The sequence below is a fragment of the Strongylocentrotus purpuratus genome, unplaced genomic scaffold (assembly GCF_000002235.5).
Source record: "Strongylocentrotus purpuratus isolate Spur 01 unplaced genomic scaffold, Spur_5.0 spur5_scaffold_7, whole genome shotgun sequence".
In the NCBI taxonomy this organism is placed as follows: Eukaryota; Metazoa; Echinodermata; class Echinoidea; order Camarodonta; family Strongylocentrotidae; genus Strongylocentrotus; species Strongylocentrotus purpuratus.
Window position 1 is genome coordinate 27623066 of NW_022145613.1, and position 19853 is coordinate 27642918.

Here is a 19853-nt window from a genome sequence, read left to right on the forward strand (position 1 = left end):
GCGGTCGGCTGAGTCGTTGCGATTTTTTTGGGACCAAAAAAAAAGTGACCTCTTACCCCCCCCCCCCCCCCTGCTTATTCAGCGGCTGGCTGAGTCGTTGCGAAATTTTCAGACCGATTTATAAATGTTAAAACCCCCCCCCCCCCTTTAAAAAATTCTGCGTACTTGCCTGTCTGTAACACAAGCAATCTACATTTGCCATTATTTTCTCATCTCATCAACTGAAGGTTCTACGACTCCTCTAGCTACCCATGAATTATCGTCACCAATAAACTGATTGGATTTTAAGGTCATGAAGTCAAAGGTCACAGAAATAAAAATTGATGACATTATATTTAACATCTTTAAAAAAATTAAAAAATATCCCTCCCATTTTTTTTGTAGATTTTAGAACACGCAGAAGGTGAAACTCAAGGTCACGAGCTTATTGAACTTTAATAATAGAATATAGTGGCAAGTTTTGATAGCTTGGGCAGGCTCCTTTCTAAATACTTGTACACATTTTGGCAAACATCAACAAGAAGGGGCATACCATAGGACAAAAACTGTTAGGACTCTGTGGAGCTAAAACTCTACTTTTCAGCCTCAATTTTCCCATATATACCCAAATTTGGTCAATATAAAGTGTTGGAATTTAGAAAAGGGATGATATGACATAGAATGTCTCTATACATGTATGGACTGAGAACTTGGCTCTGTAACATAAAAGTTACGATTGTATTCAGTTGTATCTCCTTCAATCTATTTCATTAAAAAGTAACTTTCAATTAATTGTATATTACAGGTACCGGTAGATACAATAAATTGCCCCAAAATTGAAGATAAAAAATTGATATTCATGATTGATTGTAAGCAGGGTTCTCTACATACATCTTGTACAGAAAGCTTTTCAAGTATGCAAATGTTGTATTGTGAATGACTTCTACACTTAATGGAAATAAATAATCAATAAGCTTTATTTATCTTGAAAAACATGTTGCTCTTTATTCTTCCCACTCTATTCTGTTGCGAGAGTGATTGTATTATGGATGGATCCATGCTTTCATGTGTTTTTTGCCAAAACTTCTTACCTTTAACAATAAAATCAATTTTATAGAACAGAGATGATGAAATATATCAAATGTATTTGTAAGAGCACTGGCATGAAACAAAATGATAAAATTATATACACGCTCAATTTTAAAAAAAAAGGTTACACATTTTAAACAAAAATTTAATAAAAAGCAATCTTTCTTTTGGTCACCAAAATTTTAAAAATACAATCCAGAAATGTTGAAAAGGAGAAATGTACAGTTAAACATTGTTGTAAAGAACACAGAGTCATAGTCAAACTCTTTATAAAAAGGTACTCTTTTAAACAATTTTGCAGATTGCTCTTCTTTTTTCTGTTTATAGCCCTGATGTAACAGGGTTTCAATACAAGAAGATAATTCTCTTATTCCAAAGATTTTGCTATAATGAGGTTCCACTGAATAGTCAAATAAAAGCAAGATAATAAGCATCTAAATATATATCTACACATGAACAATAATATTGGGAACAACATACACATGCAATGTTAATTAAACAAATACAGTTAACTAAATTATTTGTACCCTTACCAAGTTTTGTAATATGTAAATTAGGTGAAAAATTAAATTCTCCCAATTTATGTTTCTTGAGAATATGACATTAAAGTATTCAACAATGGCAGTACGCCATAACTTTGAGTATTACGAATCCAAACTTTTTGCTCTTCAAAATAGACAAATGAAAAATAAAGTATGAAATACAAGTAAATATGATGTACGATTAAGAACGTGCCGCATATCAAAGATAACACTACCAATAACAACAAGAATTGTTCTTTGAATAAAATGTATTGGATTCAAGAACATCATTGCTGAAGGCTCGATCATCAACCATTGAGCAACAGACATTTCTGAACGGACTGATCTGATAGACAACCAGCCCTTTATGTTAATGTTATGAGCAGTGAACAATGACAGGAAAAAGGTGCACCCTTTCCCTGCTATTTCTTCCTCCTCTTCCTCAGAAAAAAGGTGAGACAAAAGTCAGCTTTGGAGTTGCGCAAGCTACATTTCGAGGGGGTCAGTGACACAAAGACGTAACTTCATTTTGAGAAAAATTGGTTTGTGTCACTGAGCACTTAAGTTTATGTTTCACTAGCCATTGACTTCAATGGGGTGTTGGGTGGAGTTAAGTCTTATGTGTTTTCTGAACATTTTGATATCAAATACTCATTTTGGCAAAATATAGAGTTTGTCTTTGTGTCACTGAACCCTCGATTTGAAATTCAAAAGAGACATGTTTCATCACGAAAATAAAAATGTACTAATATTTCAGGGTAATTTGTACCATGTGCTAACTAAAAACTGGTTTATTACTAAAATAAGCAGTACTTAATGCAAATGTTAATGTTGAAACTATACTATCTACATGTATATTTTTATGATTTATTGTAACAGCAAGATCTAGAGTATTAGCGTAGGGCCCAGTAAACACAATCCCTAGTTTCATACTCTCGCCCAACTTCATACGCTGTATAGTTGTTTTGCCCCAAGAAAGCCAGCCTAAAGAGCTTGTATCAGGAATGACCAACCAATAATATTTTGATGTGCTAAGGTATCAAGTATCACAGAACCTTCTTCATTCTTAAAAAAAACTAGGAATTATTCTTATTTGGCCTTAATTAAACACATGCGACTAAGATGCAATCAGGTATTAGCCAACAAATCATAAATGAATGAAGAGTGTTAACAGTACTTCTTATCGTTGCTATGAAAGGGGACTTATACTTGCTAATTTGAAAGTTGAATACATATATTTACATTATGACATGCAGCAAATGAAAACAAATCTAACTATTTACAAAAATGGATACCAACAAATCTGTGGTAGAAGTACTTTTCCTCTAACCTAGAGTTACATTTACTCTGACCAGCAATGACCCCTTGAACTTTAGAACAGAGGTCATGGTTTGGCACATGACTAATCATTTTATGTTAGCACAGAACCTGTCTTTGAAGCAGCATGTTCAGACCCAGACCCCCCCCCCCCAAAAAAAAAAAAAAAAAATATTAGAATGAATGGCCGATCCCACTTGACCCATAATTACAACGGTAACTACAACTGTTAATACTTCCTACATCGGTCTCCTGCAATTTATCTGGAAAATAAAATGGATATTAGTACTTCAGGTCCTTTCTGATCTCTGCTTATGGGCGTTGGCACCGTTTTTCTCAGGTAGGCGCTGCAAAACCCATATCCAATAATTTTCTACATGACACAAGGCCACTTTTGAAATGATTTATAGTTACAGTTCTTGTTATCGTTCTTGGACAAAAAGGACCGGTCCCTAAGTGTCTGACATGTCCAGTCGCTTCAAGAGATGATGTCTGCGTTGTTTTTAATCTAGCTGATTCGAGAAGTTATTATGGCCTTAAGAGGTGCTAAGCTGTAACTTATTTCCCTGCAATCACAAGTCAATGAAGGACAGTTCGTATCTCTTGGGAGTAATAGAGAGAGAGAGAGAGAGCAGCATGTCCTCATGGGCGCTTGGGTAATGGAGTTATTTCTTGCTGTCTCGTTTCTGCATAAGTGTGGAGAGAAAAATATAGATTTTGAGATGTAAAATTGTAAAATTTATATCAAAAAAATATGTTAAATTATTGAAACAAAATATATGCACTAATTCACGAATAGGTAGGCACTACACACAGCACAAGATGGATACATTGACACTACATGATACACATGTACACAGTTTAATACCTGTATAGCAAATTCACTGTGCAGTATTAAAGTTTTTTGCATGTACAAAACTTGATTAGAGCATCTGACCAAGAAGTCTAAAAGATTTTACTGTCTTGAACAGGAAATTCAATAGCTTCACAAAAAATGGCAGATTGAAATTCCCTGTTTTTTTTTAATGTGATGCTTGTTTAGGCAAGCTGAGATTCATTAGCGTGCACTCAGGTTAAATTTTTCATGTGATATTTACAATTAATCAAATGAGCAAAGACAAAAACAAAACTAATAAACAGATAGGCAGCAATAGTGGTATATCACATTATCTACCCTATCCCTGACACTAAATTGCGATATACTCCAAATCTAAGTATTTTGCAAAGAATCAGCTTGGATGTATGTTTTGTTATACCGGTAACGCACTTCCAAAACCAGAACAAAAATGTTTCCTATTGTAAGGGTATTTTATTCTATTTTTCAAGTTTTGATCAACTGTTCGACCCACGGGTTTCTTGGTCCCCCCCCCCCCAAAAAAAGGAAGTTGCTCATTTAATTTTCATGTTATCCAACAATACACATCAAAAGTCTTTCATGATGCATGCAACAAAACAGAGATAGAAATGCCACTTACGGACTTAGATCTCTCTGGGCTCTTCTTTGATGACTTCTTGGTCTTTTTCTACATGCATAATCAAAGTTTAAACGGATATATCTCTGCGTCAATCATTAAATCATCACATTGCTATGAAATGTACAGTGGTACGGTACATGTACTGTCCAACTGAGAGAACTAGGTCCCGTCTTATATCAATTCATACTCATTAAATATCAATGTTAAAAATAATCTTTTAATAAGAATTTTGTTTCAAGATTCACATAAGATTGCAATTGATGTTATATTGTATAATGAGTGTATAAGGTCTCCCAGTTTGGGAATGGTTGTGTCTTATCTCAGAATATGAGATTTTGTAAAAGGCCTGGGGGGTGTTTCACAAAGATCCCAAGTTGAACTTATTTTTAAGTTGGACTTAACAATTATGGAAAGCCATTAGCATCTATGAAAATATTTTGTTAAAGTTATAAAATGCTTAAAATGTTGATTCAAATCATTTATATTTTCTATTATCAAGGAGATTTCAAGTTCTTGATGTGGAATTTATAAAAAGTCAAAAATACTTGATTTTTCACTTTTGAATATATTTCATTTTAAGGCAACAAATGGCTCTCCATAATTTTCAAGTCCAACTTAGATTTAAGTTCGTCTTAGGATCTTTGTGAAACACCCCCCTGATCATTCTAATTTGACCAAGTTCGGCTATACTGTACACACCTTGTCTGATGATTTAGATTTCTTGTCCTTCTTCTCTCTCTTGTCGTGATCATCTCTATCCTTGCCCTCAAACTTATCATGCTTCCAGGCGGAGGCATAGCCTCCTCGGTTCTGACCCCGTCCGCTGAAACCACCTCGATTGTTGTAATTACCCCTGAAGCCACGGTTGAAACCCCTGCCACGGAAACCCCGGATGAAGCCCCGCCCTCCACGATATGAACCACGGGGCACAAAGCCCCCTCGACCCCTTTGCGGTGGTCTCATGCCACGCTTCTCTTCTGACAAGGAGCGCTGATCACGATCATCATGCTGTTTGAGAGTAGGGATTATTGTTTGGAAATAAATTTTAAATTGCTGATAAAACACCACACACACAAAAAACAAAATAATATATAACAGTAATACAGGTTATCAGTCAGATGCTATGATCCCTTAATTTGACTTCCCCCAGCTCAGCACATGCCAACAAAAGAATTGCATTCTTTCATACAATACCTCCACATTACCTTTCCTTTTCTGGGGATGCTAATAGCACGTCTGACATAGCAAATCCTATATTGGTATCGTATGATCTATTGTAAACGGGTGGTCAGCTCTGGTAAAGCTACATAACACCGTCTCTTGTTAGCTCACAAATGATTGACAGATGATGTCACAAGATGAATGAAATCTGGAGCATTTTTTAAGGGTAAAGCTGAGCAGGTCTGAGAAAAATGTTTTTAAAAATATTTGAAAATCTATGAAATATATAGATATTTGAATAACAAAATATGAAATGTATGCAGCCCTGCACATCGACAGGAATCAACTTATATTTGGATGTCACCCCACCGTTAAGATGTACTCTATAAGCATATAGTCACTTACTTCGTAAAAATTCCCTCTGATAGGCTGAGCAGTGGGATCCAGTCTCTGTAGTTCTTCAACCTCCTTTCTGAAGTCAGGTACTTCACTTTCCAACTTTAGCCCCCCTCTGTCCAGGTCACCAAGCCTCTCCCTCACAGGTCTTCTATCTGACGAAGCAATCTCTCTTCGATCAAGAGAGTATACCGACCCAGTCAGCCTGCCTAGGGTTGGGGATGTAGCGGAGTGGAGCTGCTGCAAATCCAGCTGTTTTTCAGCTTCCCGCACGAGGAACTGACGACGAACATCCAAGTCCATTCGGAGGTCACTGTCTACGTCGAGGACGTTGTTCATACCCAAGCTAGAAGTAAACATGCTGGTGGTCCCTGACAGAGACCCTGACAGAGGCAGAGAACTGTGGGACAGACTGAACTCCTGAGGGCGCTGCAAGTAGTTATCCACCTCCTGTGGTGCTTGTGCTGGTTTGTTCCGCAAGGATTGTTCGTATTTCTCAAAGACAGTGAATGGCTTCATCATGACCGTCGCCTTCCTTGGCTGCTGTGGCTCTGGACTGGGAGATCTCCTGCCATCTTTGTGATGTCTGTTCTGCTTCCTTGGTCCCTCCTCCCTCTCTCTGCTGTATTCGCGGTCATTCTTCCGTTGGCTACGCTCTGGAGACTTCCTCCAACAAGCAAAGCGTTCATATTTCTCTGGGTACATTTCAGGATCATCCTCTAAGTTGCGGACTATGATTTCTGGGCGATCAAATATTTGCTGCAGCCCTTCATCCTTCCTGCGTGGTATGAACACCAGACTAGGATCAAACTTTCTTCTTTTTGGCGATGGCTTTCTCTTGACCTCAACTCTGATGCCATAATCAGGTCGTTTCTGATCTTTCTGATCCCTATATCTCTTGTTGTCAGGAGACATGGCTCTTTCCTTCGAGTATCTTGATGACTCATACTTCTTCTCACCGGGTGACCTACTACGCTGCTTATAACTTTCCTGCGAACCTCTTTTGGAATCATAATAGTCCGTCTGTGAATTCTTTGGTTGTTCTGCAGCTCTGGATCTAGACGACCCTGCAGATCCATGCGTCTCAAGCTCCCTGAGGCGCAAATCCAGATCCTGACTAGACTCATTCTCGGCTCCTTTTCCTCCTCGGCCTATGTAATCAAGTCCAGGGATGTTGGAGAAGTTACCGGTCAGCACCTTGGAGGTATCCAGATATTCTTTCTTCTCAAGTGATCGGCGCCTCGGAGATGATGACTCAGAGCGGGATTGACGGTCATATCTCTGCTGCCTCTTTCTTTCATGCGAGGGTGACTGTTTAGAGGAACGACGATACTTTGGTGGAGTTCTTCGTGAAGACCTGTCTTTATTACGGTATCGCTTCTCTGGTGATCGAGATCTAGATCTGGAGTAACTGGATCCTGAAGATCTGCACACATAAAAAAAAGAATATTGCTTGAGGAACTTTGTACAGGGATGCCTCTAGTAATAAAATCTACTTGTTTGTGACGCTATCAAAATTTCACATGCACTTAATAACCACTTAGTACATGTAGTCATGTACTACTAAAAGCCTGAGATAACTCATGTTTGAGTCTATGGAAACTGTATGCCAACATATACTAATATATAAAAAAAATGTATCCAACTGGAAACATCATGTATATTTGAATGAAAGTTAAACATAGCTTGGCTTTATTTTCATATATTTCTTCGTCTATTTATCAGTATCGTTCTTCAACTTCTTTGTTAACACTTTGATATACTCCCATACTATTTTTATGTATGGAGATATGAGCTTTGGTTATCAGTCTGCTAGTAAATCACTTTCAAATATCCTAAAATCATCCAGTAACATGGTCAGCATTTTAATATCTCTTGAACACAGTACGATTTGAATACCCTGGTGTTAATGAAAGCAAAGTGAACATCTTTTGTGGCATCTAGAATTAAAATCATACATCTAACAAAGTGCAAGAAAACAGGAAATTATAAGTTTAAAGTGAAATCCATGAAGTCAAATGTAATGAAAGTGACATGCATATGAATATTAAGTGATCTATAATATAAAACAATCCTGTTTGGCTACTATTATAGTGACTGTCAAACCTTGGAGGTTTCTGGAATGCTGAAAGAGATATTTTATACATGCTGCTTCAGTTATGATTCTTGCTTTACAGTCTATATACGGTAATTGCCTTTTATCATGACTCAAAAATCAGTCTTTAACATCAGGTCACTTAAAAAAAAAAAGAAAAAAAAAAGTCAATTCAACAATGCCTAATGTGATTGGGCTGTGTGGTACTGACATTCAGAATCAACTTGTAAACATCATACAATGTAGTTTGCTTACATTGAAGAATATGCTGTTAAAGCATCTTTACAATTCACATGCATACCTATTATAATCACATACAAGTGATATAACCTCCTTCATTTTGGTCACAAATTGACCCATGGTCATTAAAAAAAAAGAAAATCAACCAAACAAAAACAATTAGGGATGTTATATGGAAAAAGATATGACTAGCATGTCAGAATTGATATACCTATCTCTCATGCTTATCTTTAGGTAGTGTCATGCACTAACTTTAGCTAACAAGTGTACCAATCACCCAGAAAAATAATTTGTGTATACATGTATGAATAATGTATGAAATCAACCCCAACAAACTGTACATGTATACTCAAAACTCTATGGGCTAACGGATAAGATGTATGAAGAAAATAAAAGAATCCATGCAGGCATTGTTCTATACAAGTGTGTATGGGTGTTTCAAGCAGTCTACCCACAAGTCAATTTTTGTTAACTGACAGAGTATTTCAACTTGCAATATCTCTTTAGAGAAGTAAATTTTGAAGCTCATACATGTATATTGAATAGAGTATAGTGACAATGGACCCTGTAACATTAAAAACAAAATACTTTTGATGATTGGTACACTTGTGAAATCTATCATGCTCGTATTAACTCTAGAGACTATCACATCACAGCAGACAGTACATTCCAAGCATACATGCAGAGTACTCACCTCGTGACTAAGTTTATAGCAAATACAGGTGATATTTAAGAGATGCAAGTAAATTAACCAACTTCAGAGATTTGACTTTATAGGCCCCTTATGTTTTCAACCTTCTTTCCATCCGAGCACTTCTCCGTGTACACCTCCACCAATCTCTTAATCCCATCTCATGTTTGCCTTTTCTTCTCTCGTATTTCAGGAAATTTATATATCATTGGATTGGCATTTCTCAAACTGTAGCTTCTTCTGGTATTTTATCCTGTACTGCTCTCCAAAAGTTGGCATGTTATGCAGATTTCTCCTCATCCAAGATATTTGGTATTACTGTATGTCATCTGCATGTCTCAAACCTATGTAGTCTTCTCAAAGAAAGGTTTCATCTTGCTTTGCTCTTTTCATGTGTTTTCTTCTCCAGATACAGTTGGTATCGTGTCATCTGCATATAATTGATCTCCATCTCTATGGTAGTCTTCTCAAAAAATTTCATCTTGCTTTCCTTTTTTCTTTTAAAGTTACATATGGTGTTGTGTCATCTGCGTATCTCATGTTGCATTTCATTTCATGCATGCATCAGTCTGTTAAGTAGTCCTCTCAGAAAGTTCAATCCTGTGCCGTTTTTTGTTGTCCTCCAGTGAAGTTGGTTTTTATCTCATCTTCTTCCTGCATCATCCATCTTACATCTATTTGATTCATATGTCTTCTTGGTAGACTTCTCAAAGTGTTTCATCCTTTTGGTCTTTTCATGTTTTCTACCTCAGTTCAAGTTGGTTTCATCTCATCTGCATTTCTCATTTTGTATCTCGTTTTATTCATCCGTCCCTAAGGGAGTCTTCTCACATCATTTCATCTTGTGTTGCTCTGGTCATGTTCCTCCTCTAGAGACGTTGGTTGGCACTATCTTATTTGCATTCTTATTCTGTATCTCATTTGTCTCTCTTAGGTAGTCTTCTCACAATCAGTTGAAACTGGTTTCATCTCAACTGCATTTCTGAATTTGTAATTTGTATTCCGTTTCATCCACTGGTCTCTTGGGAAGTCCTCTCAGATCATTTAATCCTGTGTCACCTTTTACATTTTTTCCTCCTCCAGTCAAATTGGTATTTATCTCATCTACATTCTCCATCTGTTTCTGTTGTTGTCTTTATTATTCATCTTTCATTGCTTTCCTCCTTCTCCATCCCTAGTGATATTCATATGTCATTTGTTTTCTCGATCCGAGGCATCCCTGCTGTGTAGTTGTTCACCATGTCTTCAATCCTTCTGTTATAATCCCTGACCCTGAATATGAACACCAAAGTTTGCTTTCATCTCAGCTTGGAAAATACTTGGTAGGTCCTGTTTGTGCTAACATGGTCTCTTTCCCCTCTCTCCCACAATGCCATTCTCGTCTATCAGGTTACTGAGACCTTTGGACATTTCATTGTAGTACCAATATTGTCTTCTTCAGGTCCTTCCATATCATCTGTCATCTATAATGTCAACGTCAATAGCAAGGTCAATGTACATGACATTGTCAACATCTTCAATGACACTGCCAAAGACAAAGCCAATGACAATGATTACGATAGTGACAATGTCGATGGCATCCTCATTTTTTCATGACCAAATACTGAAGATTCTGGCCTAAGGGTTCCTTTGACATCTCAGCCTCTGTTCCTTCAAAGTTATCACATCTGTCTGTCTTTTGGACAATGCAGCATTCATTTGAGCATCATGCCATTCTCATCAGTCTGTCACAGAATTAAATACTTGGTATAAGGTAGATAAGGTGTAGTTGTTGTTGTTCATTTTGTTTCTTCAGTAGTTCAGTTGTTCCTTCCATTGCCCATTTGAGCACCACGCCATTCTTATCAGTCTATCACAGAATTTAATACTTGGCATAAGGTAGACAAAATGTAATTGTTCTTCATTTTGTTTCTTCAGTTGTTCATTTGAGCACCATGCCATTCTCATCAGTCCATCACAGAATTCATACTTGGCATAAGGTAGAAAAAGAGTAGTTGTCATTCAAGATAATTAGCCTTCCGATATGCTTTTCATTCCCAGTTCTGTGTGGCATTCATCCCTTTGTAATCTTGGTAGCCTTTCAGTCTATGTCTCCCTTTAAGCAGAACATACCTTGAAGTCCATCCAACTCGGCAAATGAGAGTTGCTCTCAGAGTAGACTTTCTTTCAACGCTTTTTTTGTAACATGGTTTGATTGGCCAGATGTGTATTCTCTCTTTACACGTCATCGATCTGCTTGGCTTCAGCTTGTAGATTTCTCTCCTCTCCTCCACGGCACTCTGTATGATGGGATTCCTGACAAAGTCTGATATATTCTGGACAACCCTTCTTTCATCCTTCTCTGGTATTGCCCTTCAAAGCTTCAGTTGGTCTGTCAAACAAACGTCCCTCTCATGGTACTGGACTTGATGGGTCACTGTTAGTTTCAATATAGACTTTTAGATTTGCACGTTGACAACGTGGACTGCTACGTGGGAGTGCCTTAAAAGGACGTCACACGTAGCAGTCCACTATGTCGACGTGCAAATCTAAAAGTCCCTAGTGTCATTCATCATCTTGTTCCTTCCTTAGCTCGTTTTACAGCTGTAATTTATGATCCATCAATTCAGTTTTCCCTCCAGATCATCATGCTAGTGGACTTGGATTGCTGCACTTTGGATTTGGGTATCACACCACCTTATCCTGTAAGATGGTGACATAGGTCATATCATCAGTGTTCATCAACCAGAAGGGTTTGGTTTACCTCTTAGTCACAATTCTTATCTGCTCCTGGGACCTGGGGGGAGTTTCACACTTTCACAAAGACTAAGATCGACTTTAAGTTGGACTTAACTATGGCAGGCCGTTCATGCCACTAGTTGCTCTCACCATTGGTCTCTCAATTATGATCTTAATAATGAACGATCAAAAAAATGTAAATTCTGCAGATTTGTGACGATTGGTACCCTCCTTTAGAAACCAATGCCAGTTACATGTAACATGGTAAATGATGAGAGAAAATAGTGACATGAAAGTCCTGCCATAGTTAAGTCCAACTTAAAGTCAATCTTAGTCTTTGTGAAACACTCCCCTGGGCGGCATTTCACGAAACCGTCATAATTACAAGTTTGCCAACAACCTTTTGAAACGCGTAGATTAATATTTAACACACATTTCAATTGGGGTGTCATCATGTCAGCGAACTTGTTGTCAAGACGGTTTTGTGAAACAACATCATATCTTCTATCATTCTTCTGGCATTATTTCTTCTAGAGTGCCAATACAGATTCCTTCATTACAAAGAGATTGTTCAGTGTGGACCTGCACCTTGAATCAACAATTTCTTTCTTTGTGTCTATCATCCTGGGCCCTGTCTTACAAAGAGTTATGATTGATCCGAATCAATCGCAAGTCCTCCAATCAATCAAAAGTTTGCAGTCTCCTATCTCTTATGTACATAGTTGCATTGATATCAATCGTAAATAAGTTGCGATTAATATTAACTCTTTGTAAGACAGGGCCCAGATCTCGATTGGACTTTCCATCAAATGGCCATCAGACTGGGTTCACCTCTTCGGTCTGTTCTTCCCTCTTCAAAGAGTCGCCATACCCCATCTATGGTGCTTTTCCTGTCCTTCCGATTGTGACATGTGAAGATTGTGTTTTCTTGCAGATCTGCACCTTCTTTTCAGTCAAAAAGGGACCTGCCGTCATCAACATTATCTTTGTGCCTCCAGAATTTAGTTGGGTACTTCACATTTTCAACACATTCCAGTTGTTAAGTTGACAATGTTGTCAAATGTTGTCCTCAAGGTGTAAAATGAAAGTGGTGTAGTGCATTGCTTCATAATCATCTCTCCACTTGTCTCAAGCCGCAACAGATTTGTCTAATAAGGTCTTCTGTTCATGTTTTTACTGGGCTTGTTTAGAAAAGTTTTTACATCGTCATCATTCATTACCACCACATCTGATCATCTAAGAGATCATGTGGTCACTTCCCTCACTTGAGATCATGTGGTCATCTATTCAGATCAGGTGATCATCTTTCAGTGCCAATAACGGTCTCACTGGATCTGAGAAGTTATTGCAACCTCTAGATGCAGTGACATCAAAGGTTGGTAGGCCTTTCATCTTGATCATCATGTATTGTAGATTGATTTTATGAAATCCTTCCTGCATTTCGTCCCCGCACGGAAAGACTTTATTTGAAGGTATATTTGGTCTCAAGGTTCTTCCAAGCACATTTGCACAAGATATGGAGCTAAAGCTCAGATACATATGGACTTATGGAGCTGTTTAGTAAACCCTCTACCTCATAATTTATCAACAATTTATTTTTACTGACAGTTGGTTGACGTTATGTTAAAATGATTGCATTATCTCGTTCAAAAGAAATTTCCCTTTTTTGCACTCCCCAAATTTACATTTCAAGCTTCCTGGTAATTTGCTATGTTAGTGAAATGGTTTGCATTCTCATTTTGATCTTGGTGAAATAGCTGCCATTGAATGTCTTAAAGTCTTCCAATCACCTGAAAAATAGCTAGCATAGATAAAACCAACCTCAGAAAACTTAAACTGGTATTTTATAGGTAAACGGAAAGTAGTATGAAGAAAATAAAGGATAAAACAAAACCCTGCAGAACCCAAGTAGGACTTGAATTTCATGTCTGCCCTATTCTATGTGAGCGTGTAAATGTGCATTAACTAAATGTTTTCTACTCAACAAAATGTTTTACTCTTCATTGAGATTGAATTCTAAATTTTTTTTTTATAAGTAATAATTGAAGATCGTATTTTGAGTATACTATAGCCAAACTGAACCCTTAACATCTAGAGCAAAACAAAAACTTTGGGTGATTGGTAAGAGAAGAATTTGGGTTGATTTTGCATAAGAATAAGACCCCTAGACAAAAATAGAAGAAACATCAAGAAGTTTGAATATCACATCCAACACCTAACATTATAATTCCCTACAAAAGCTTAAAATGTCAGGGAAATTGGTTGATTGTTTACTGAAAACGATGCTGCAATACAAATAAAACATATCTGTTGGGACAGTAGGCCTACACCTAAAGTGAGATTCATGCGAGCCATTGCACAGGAAGGTTGAAGTAGAAATAATTGCGATGGCCAGGACATGCAACATTTCTTTAAAACACTCTCAATGACATCAACAAATCATCTGGATTTCTTGTGGATCGCCTTGGGTTAGCATCTCAATTTAAACCAGATGATCACTGCCTCTATCTCCTTTCGTTATCCTCCATTTCAATTTCTACATTAAGAGATGAAATTATAGGCCGAATTCTCTCCTCCTCCTCCTCCTCCTCCTCCTCCAGACTGAACTCAAGCATGAGCACATTACATCCCCTCTTTTATTCCCAGGCTTGTTTCAGCAAATAGCATCCCCTATAGAGGGGAGGTTCACCTCATATTACGTAATCATCTTCAGACCTGGGGGCGTACTTACTTTGATGATCCGTGTCTGTGGAAAAGCAAGAAAAACCTTTTAATAGTTCAATCGGTCTCATCTTTCCCAAACCTACACATAAAAAGTCTCAACAAATTGCTGAAGAGCATGTTTATTATTTTGCATTTTGCATGTACCGGTATGCACCTCAGGTGACAATGTTCTCTTTTAATAGTCATTTTGCTAAAAAATTAAAAAGAAAAATTCTAATTCAGTTATACCTAACCCTGTGTCTAAGTTTCTATTTAACAAATGGAAACTCTCTATTAAACCTGATTTTGAACAAACACATACATGTTACCCCAGCAACTGGTTTGAATTTCATATATAGAATACAGGCCAGTAAGGCTTTCATACTTGTTAAAATGAGAAACACTTCATTCTACTCCATAAGTGACTAAGAGTCTCACCTTCGCCTTCTGTTTCTTTTACTCCTGGATCTGGACCTAGATCTTCGTCGGTATCTCCCGTCTTGAGGCATAGTTGCACTTTCTTTCTTTCCCTTGTCTCAATAATCCTATTGTAAATCAGGCTATTATTTCGTACTTGTCAATGTTGGCTTCTAGTAGATTCCTATGATAAAAAAATCTGAGGATCAGAAAAATATTTTTACATTTTAATTGGTATCAATTGCTTTGATCATCATTTTAATTTGTTAATAATGGGGAAATAAAATATCAATTTCCCTAGACCAAAATTCAGTGTAGGGTCTATTTCGTTTGGGATAGATCTATACAGAGCGTCCCAGAAAACACTGAATTATTAAAAATAAAATAAAAACGGAAATATGAACTTTGACTAACGATAGCTTGCTAATTTAGATCTTCAATTAATGCTTAATCCGAGAAAGACTTGTCGTCAACATGATTTGTTGCCAGCCATCTTGAATTGAGTAAATGAATATTCATATTCGCAGCAACTGGGCAGCACTAATACTGCGCATGCATACTTTCTCTTCGCTGTGTTAAATAGACGATATACAGTATGGGATGAATTGGGTTAGAACGAGGAATCACCCTTTTCCCTATCCATCGATATCATAGACTTCTTCAAATTATAATTTCAAGTGGTTGAACGAATGTACAGTGCAAAGGCCCACGCGTACACAGATAACGTTCCTGATTGGCCCGACCTAGCGCCACGCGAATCGAAATTTTGAAAAATCTGAATTTTCCGGATTTTCAGGTCCTAGAAATATAAAAAAACTGAATATTCTGAATTATTTGTAAGGGTTGGCAGGTATGGTATTGTGTGCACATAGCTTAGCGCAGCGGCTTAGTCTGTGTGTGTGTGTTGACCTCAAATCAAACTTTCATTGACGGGTCACGGGTGTATAAATTTCATTTTGAGACAGAATTTATTTTACTCTAATATAAAGTAAAAGACTTGCAGAAATTTGAGTACTGCAATTTTTGTGAAAAAAAGAAAATGCAGTATTGTTTTTAATATGAGGAAAATAATTACAGCTTTAAAAAATCCAAACAACTAGATCTAGGATCATTCTCATTTTGTTTTCTTCATAACATTGGATAACAAATTTCACAAAGTCCAACATAGACAGATAGAATAACATTGATACTTTTGATTGTTTAGTGCAAGGGTAAATATAACAATGACCTGGAATATAATACTATGATCAGGGGCGTACGCAGGAGGGGGGTTTTAAAATATTTTGCTCCCGAAAATTTGAAAATCGCGCTGGCCGAAAAGTCGCTCAGTGGGGGGGGGGGTAAGCGGACCCATTTTTTTTTTGGGGGGGTCTCGAAATTTCAAAATTTGACATTTTTTGTCGTTGGGGGGGGGGGGTAAGGTCACCTTATTTAGGTTAGCCGTGGGTAATTTTTTTTTTTTTTTTTTTTTTTTTTTTTATAATTAAAAAAAAAAAATTAAAAAAAAAACCAAAGGGGGGGGGGGGGTTAACCCCCCCCCCTGCGTACGCCCCTGACAATGATAATAATTCATCAAATTACTTGTAAAAGTTGTTCAAATTTTTACTTTTTTGGGTTTTTTTTGGGGGGGGGGGGAAATTTTCCCTCGGGTTGCACCACACGTTTTTAATTTCTTGGCGAGAGGCCTGGTACAGAGGAGTTGAAAAACAATTGTACTGGGTAAGTCAAAATTGTAATTACTACTTCTTTACATTTCAGAAAAATGTGCCCCAACCCACTGTTTGAATCGTTTTCCTAGGCAGGCTCTGGAGCTCTCTGGACTGGAGTTAGCTGATGGCAGTAGGGGCGCTGGTCCGAGAATAAGGACTAGAATAAGCGTCTACGTACGCGACAACCAGATGCTGGTGATTGTACGTCACGGACAGATACAGATACAGAAATGCGGACAGATGCGTCTGCATTTTCGCAGATATTTCATATATCTACCGTAGGGCTGCGACGAGTAGTCGAATACTTGCACTGTTGACAACTACTCCAGTACGGCTGCAAAAAAAAAAAAAAAAAAAAAAAAAAAAATCCTGGTCACCTGGCACTGTCCAGGCCGATGCTTACCCGTGCCAGGGAGAGCGCCGGGCGCTGGCATGGTACCGTCGGTAAAAATGTTTCCCAGCTCAATCACTGTCAAACTCACCACTAAAAAACTGGGACCAAATGTTCGGATTTCTGTTTGGATTTGGAGGAAAATGGATTATTCTGCCATCTTTGGTTTTTAAAACAGCATTGTTTACTGTAGATCTAATTATTATTATTAAAGATAAACTTGAGTTCTGGTAATGCGATTGCATTGTGAAAGAAAAGGTGTGGAATGGATCAGAAAAGTTGATCATATAGCATGTAAGTAATGGTGTGTAATGCAAGGTTCTGGAGTCATCAAAATCATCATAAATTTGGCAGAGTCTTGGTAAAGTAACAATCACTTACATGTACACAGAAAGATGTATATGGGACAACACACATGGTGTCGGGGCTAGTACTACCCTGATTGATTTCCTTATCTTTCTATGCTCATTACTCAGCCAGTATACATTTTCTTCCAAAATTGTTTGGCACATGACATTTATTTGTAATCTTGAACATTCAGTGTAAGTTTCGTTAGATTCTGTGAGAATTCATTTTCTTTTTTTACCAGAATTCAAATTTATCTTTAAATCGGCGCCTTCAACGGCAACTCAAAGTAAAATTCAGTGAGTTTTCGGAGACGGACCCGACATACTGCTCCCGTGGTATGGTGGTGGTGAAAACAAGAACAAAAACAACAAAAATTAAATTTTTTAAATAAAAAAAAAAAAATTAATTAGACTTCTAAAAAAAACAACAACATGGCGTCCAAATATTCGAGTATTCGCTTTTAAGTCTGGGAGTGTACGCGATACCTCATTACACGGTTGTGCACAGCCATAGTCTACTGCGTGTTGGCGATGCGAAAAACCTATTCCGCAATGATTTCCTGATGCATTTTTAAATTGACTTGGTACAGAGACCTTCACGTTATGAGTGATAAATCCTCGAAAAGACGGGCAACCCATAAAAGCAGACAGTGAACTGGGGTTATTTTCTTACGCGGAATCCGTTTTTTGCATAGGGAACCCGACAACCGGCAGAGACAGAGCTCCGATGAAAAATATGTGGACGATCCTTGTATTTTTTAAGGACTCATTTTGTCCGCGTTCATGAGGATATCCTCGTTTCTGCGGACGATCTTGATTCTCGGACCAGCTGCCCAACTGCCCGATACTGATAGGATAGCGATTCCATCACATTCTCTAGACTAGATCTAGTTATTGTTTAGACCCCGTATGTGAATTTTGTAATACGATTAGGGTCTACGTGTACGTAAGGCGCAATCCCTCAGGGAGTACATACAGACACTAATAGGGTGTCTGAACGATTTTTCAATTTTCAATTTGGGATCGTTTTTCACCATTTTTGTTTGATATTTGAATTAAAAATGTTATCAGAATAATACATTTCAAATTTCAAGTCTCACCGATGTTTCTATCAAAAGTTACAGCCCCTCCAACACGCTGGTATATTCATATCATTTTGGTCAAAATCGACGAAAAAGACGTCCACGCAGAGTGATGTTGTTTTGCTAAATTTAGCCAAACAGCTGTATCGCGCGATATGCAAGCGTATGCATATCGTACGCATGCTGCTAAGCCAATCCGCGACTTGCAGCTTGAGCTACGCTGTCTCCGCGACATGTGCGATTGACTATTATGGTTGGCGTTCGTCGCACAATAAACCCGGAAGTGAATGCACGTTATAGTCAATGGCAATATCGCGAGTTGTCTCCGCGATATTGCCATTGACTATAACGTGTATTCACTTCCGGGTTTATCGAGGGAATTGCCAACCATAATTTCAGTCACTATAATGTGTAATTGAATTTGGGGTTTCGTTCGTGCGCGGAGATGTTACGCGATGTAACCATGGTTTGGACTGAGCGGAGCGCACGCCTCCTAATTAGCTGATCCACCAAATAGCGAGAAGGGTATTTTTAAACTGTTATCAGTTGTGATCCCTGGGGGCTAGCGAAAATATAATCACATAGAATTGTTCCTTAGGACTGGGACTACTTATCGATCGGGGCGTCATATCTCAAAAGTGACAAACCTCAGAGTTAGCCAGGACACAATGTTTAAATTGCTGTTTTGACCAAGATATTTTTAGAATTTCGGGGGCTACGCCCCTTTGGAAATATTGGAATTCACCTGCTCTTTCATATGACACCTCATTCATTGATTATCACCTTCAGGATCACAACTGATAAAGGTTTGAATCTCGATTTGAAAAAAAAAAAATTGACTTTTTTTGCATGGTCGCGCAATGCACGTAGGCTGCATAGGGATGCGTGTAATCTCTATGGGAAGAATTTTAGCACACAACATCGGGTGCGCGATCAGACACCCTAACACTAACTAATCCTGCTGCAGAGGGGCATATAGAACTAGATCTAAGTAATTATACTTGAAGCCCAACATCAAGGTAAATCAAGGTACAACAATTTGGAGAGCTTGTTAACTCCTTATCCATTCCTGGATTACCCTGGCCCTGTCCCTAGCCTAGGCAAGGCACTAGCCGTAGGGCCGTACGTCGATGCATACGAAACACAATGACAGTCCCACAGATGCAGAGCCTACGTCAAACACCACGTCGCGTCCGCAGTAGGCCTAGATCCGACGCAAGCCTTCATTTCAGTTTGCCAAAACGGCAAAATAACATTAACAATCACTCACGACGTACATATAACTAAATACATAACATTCAGAGTCATACTACTTCTGTCACACCAGATTAATTCTCACTGACATTTCATGGCTCTTAAAGTTACTTCTTGCAAGAAATACATGTTTATTTACCAATCATTCACTACCTGTCTGTGTCCCTTCTCGGCTCTACATGAACAGTCTATGCACGTCGAACACGCCATCTACATCATCACGCAATTTCGTCCCGCACATTATATCACGAACAAGAGAGACAGTCGA

The 19853-nt window shown here is 38.0% G+C and overlaps 1 protein-coding gene across 6 annotated transcripts; it reads right to left on the reverse strand.

Annotated features, from left to right (window-relative positions):
- Positions 1–2265: 2265 nt before the first annotated feature.
- On the reverse strand, positions 2266–19853 carry LOC592290 (serine/arginine repetitive matrix protein 2). Of its 6 annotated transcripts, none has more exons than XM_011681540.2 (7): positions 19739–19853; positions 14824–15001; positions 14414–14428; positions 5948–7364; positions 5081–5389; positions 4382–4429; positions 2266–3592 (listed from the first exon to the last, which is right to left on the reverse strand). In XM_011681540.2, exons 2-7 carry the CDS (start codon positions 14892–14894, stop codon positions 3572–3574), a joined length of 1881 nt encoding a protein of 626 aa, XP_011679842.1. In that variant the 5' UTR covers positions 14895–15001; positions 19739–19853; the 3' UTR covers positions 2266–3571. The 6 variants fall into 6 exon arrangements, with proteins under 6 accessions (XP_011679842.1, XP_796914.1, XP_011679843.1 ...); XM_791821.5 differs by having other exon boundaries at positions 19725–19852; XM_011681541.2 differs by having other exon boundaries at positions 14824–14986; positions 19725–19828.

Excerpts from the sequence above, each read along its gene's own strand:
- LOC592290 (XM_011681540.2), bottom strand. The coding sequence starts at position 14,894 with ATGCCTCAAGACGGGAGATACCGACGAAGATCTAGGTCCAGATCCAGG. Across the intron at positions 5,390-5,947 it reads TCAGAGGGAATTTTTACGAA|CATGATGATCGTGATCAGCG; the intron begins GTAAGTGACTAT and ends ACTCTCAAACAG. Across the intron at positions 4,430-5,080 it reads AATCTAAATCATCAGACAAG|AAAAAGACCAAGAAGTCATC; the intron begins GTGTGTACAGTA and ends TTATGCATGTAG.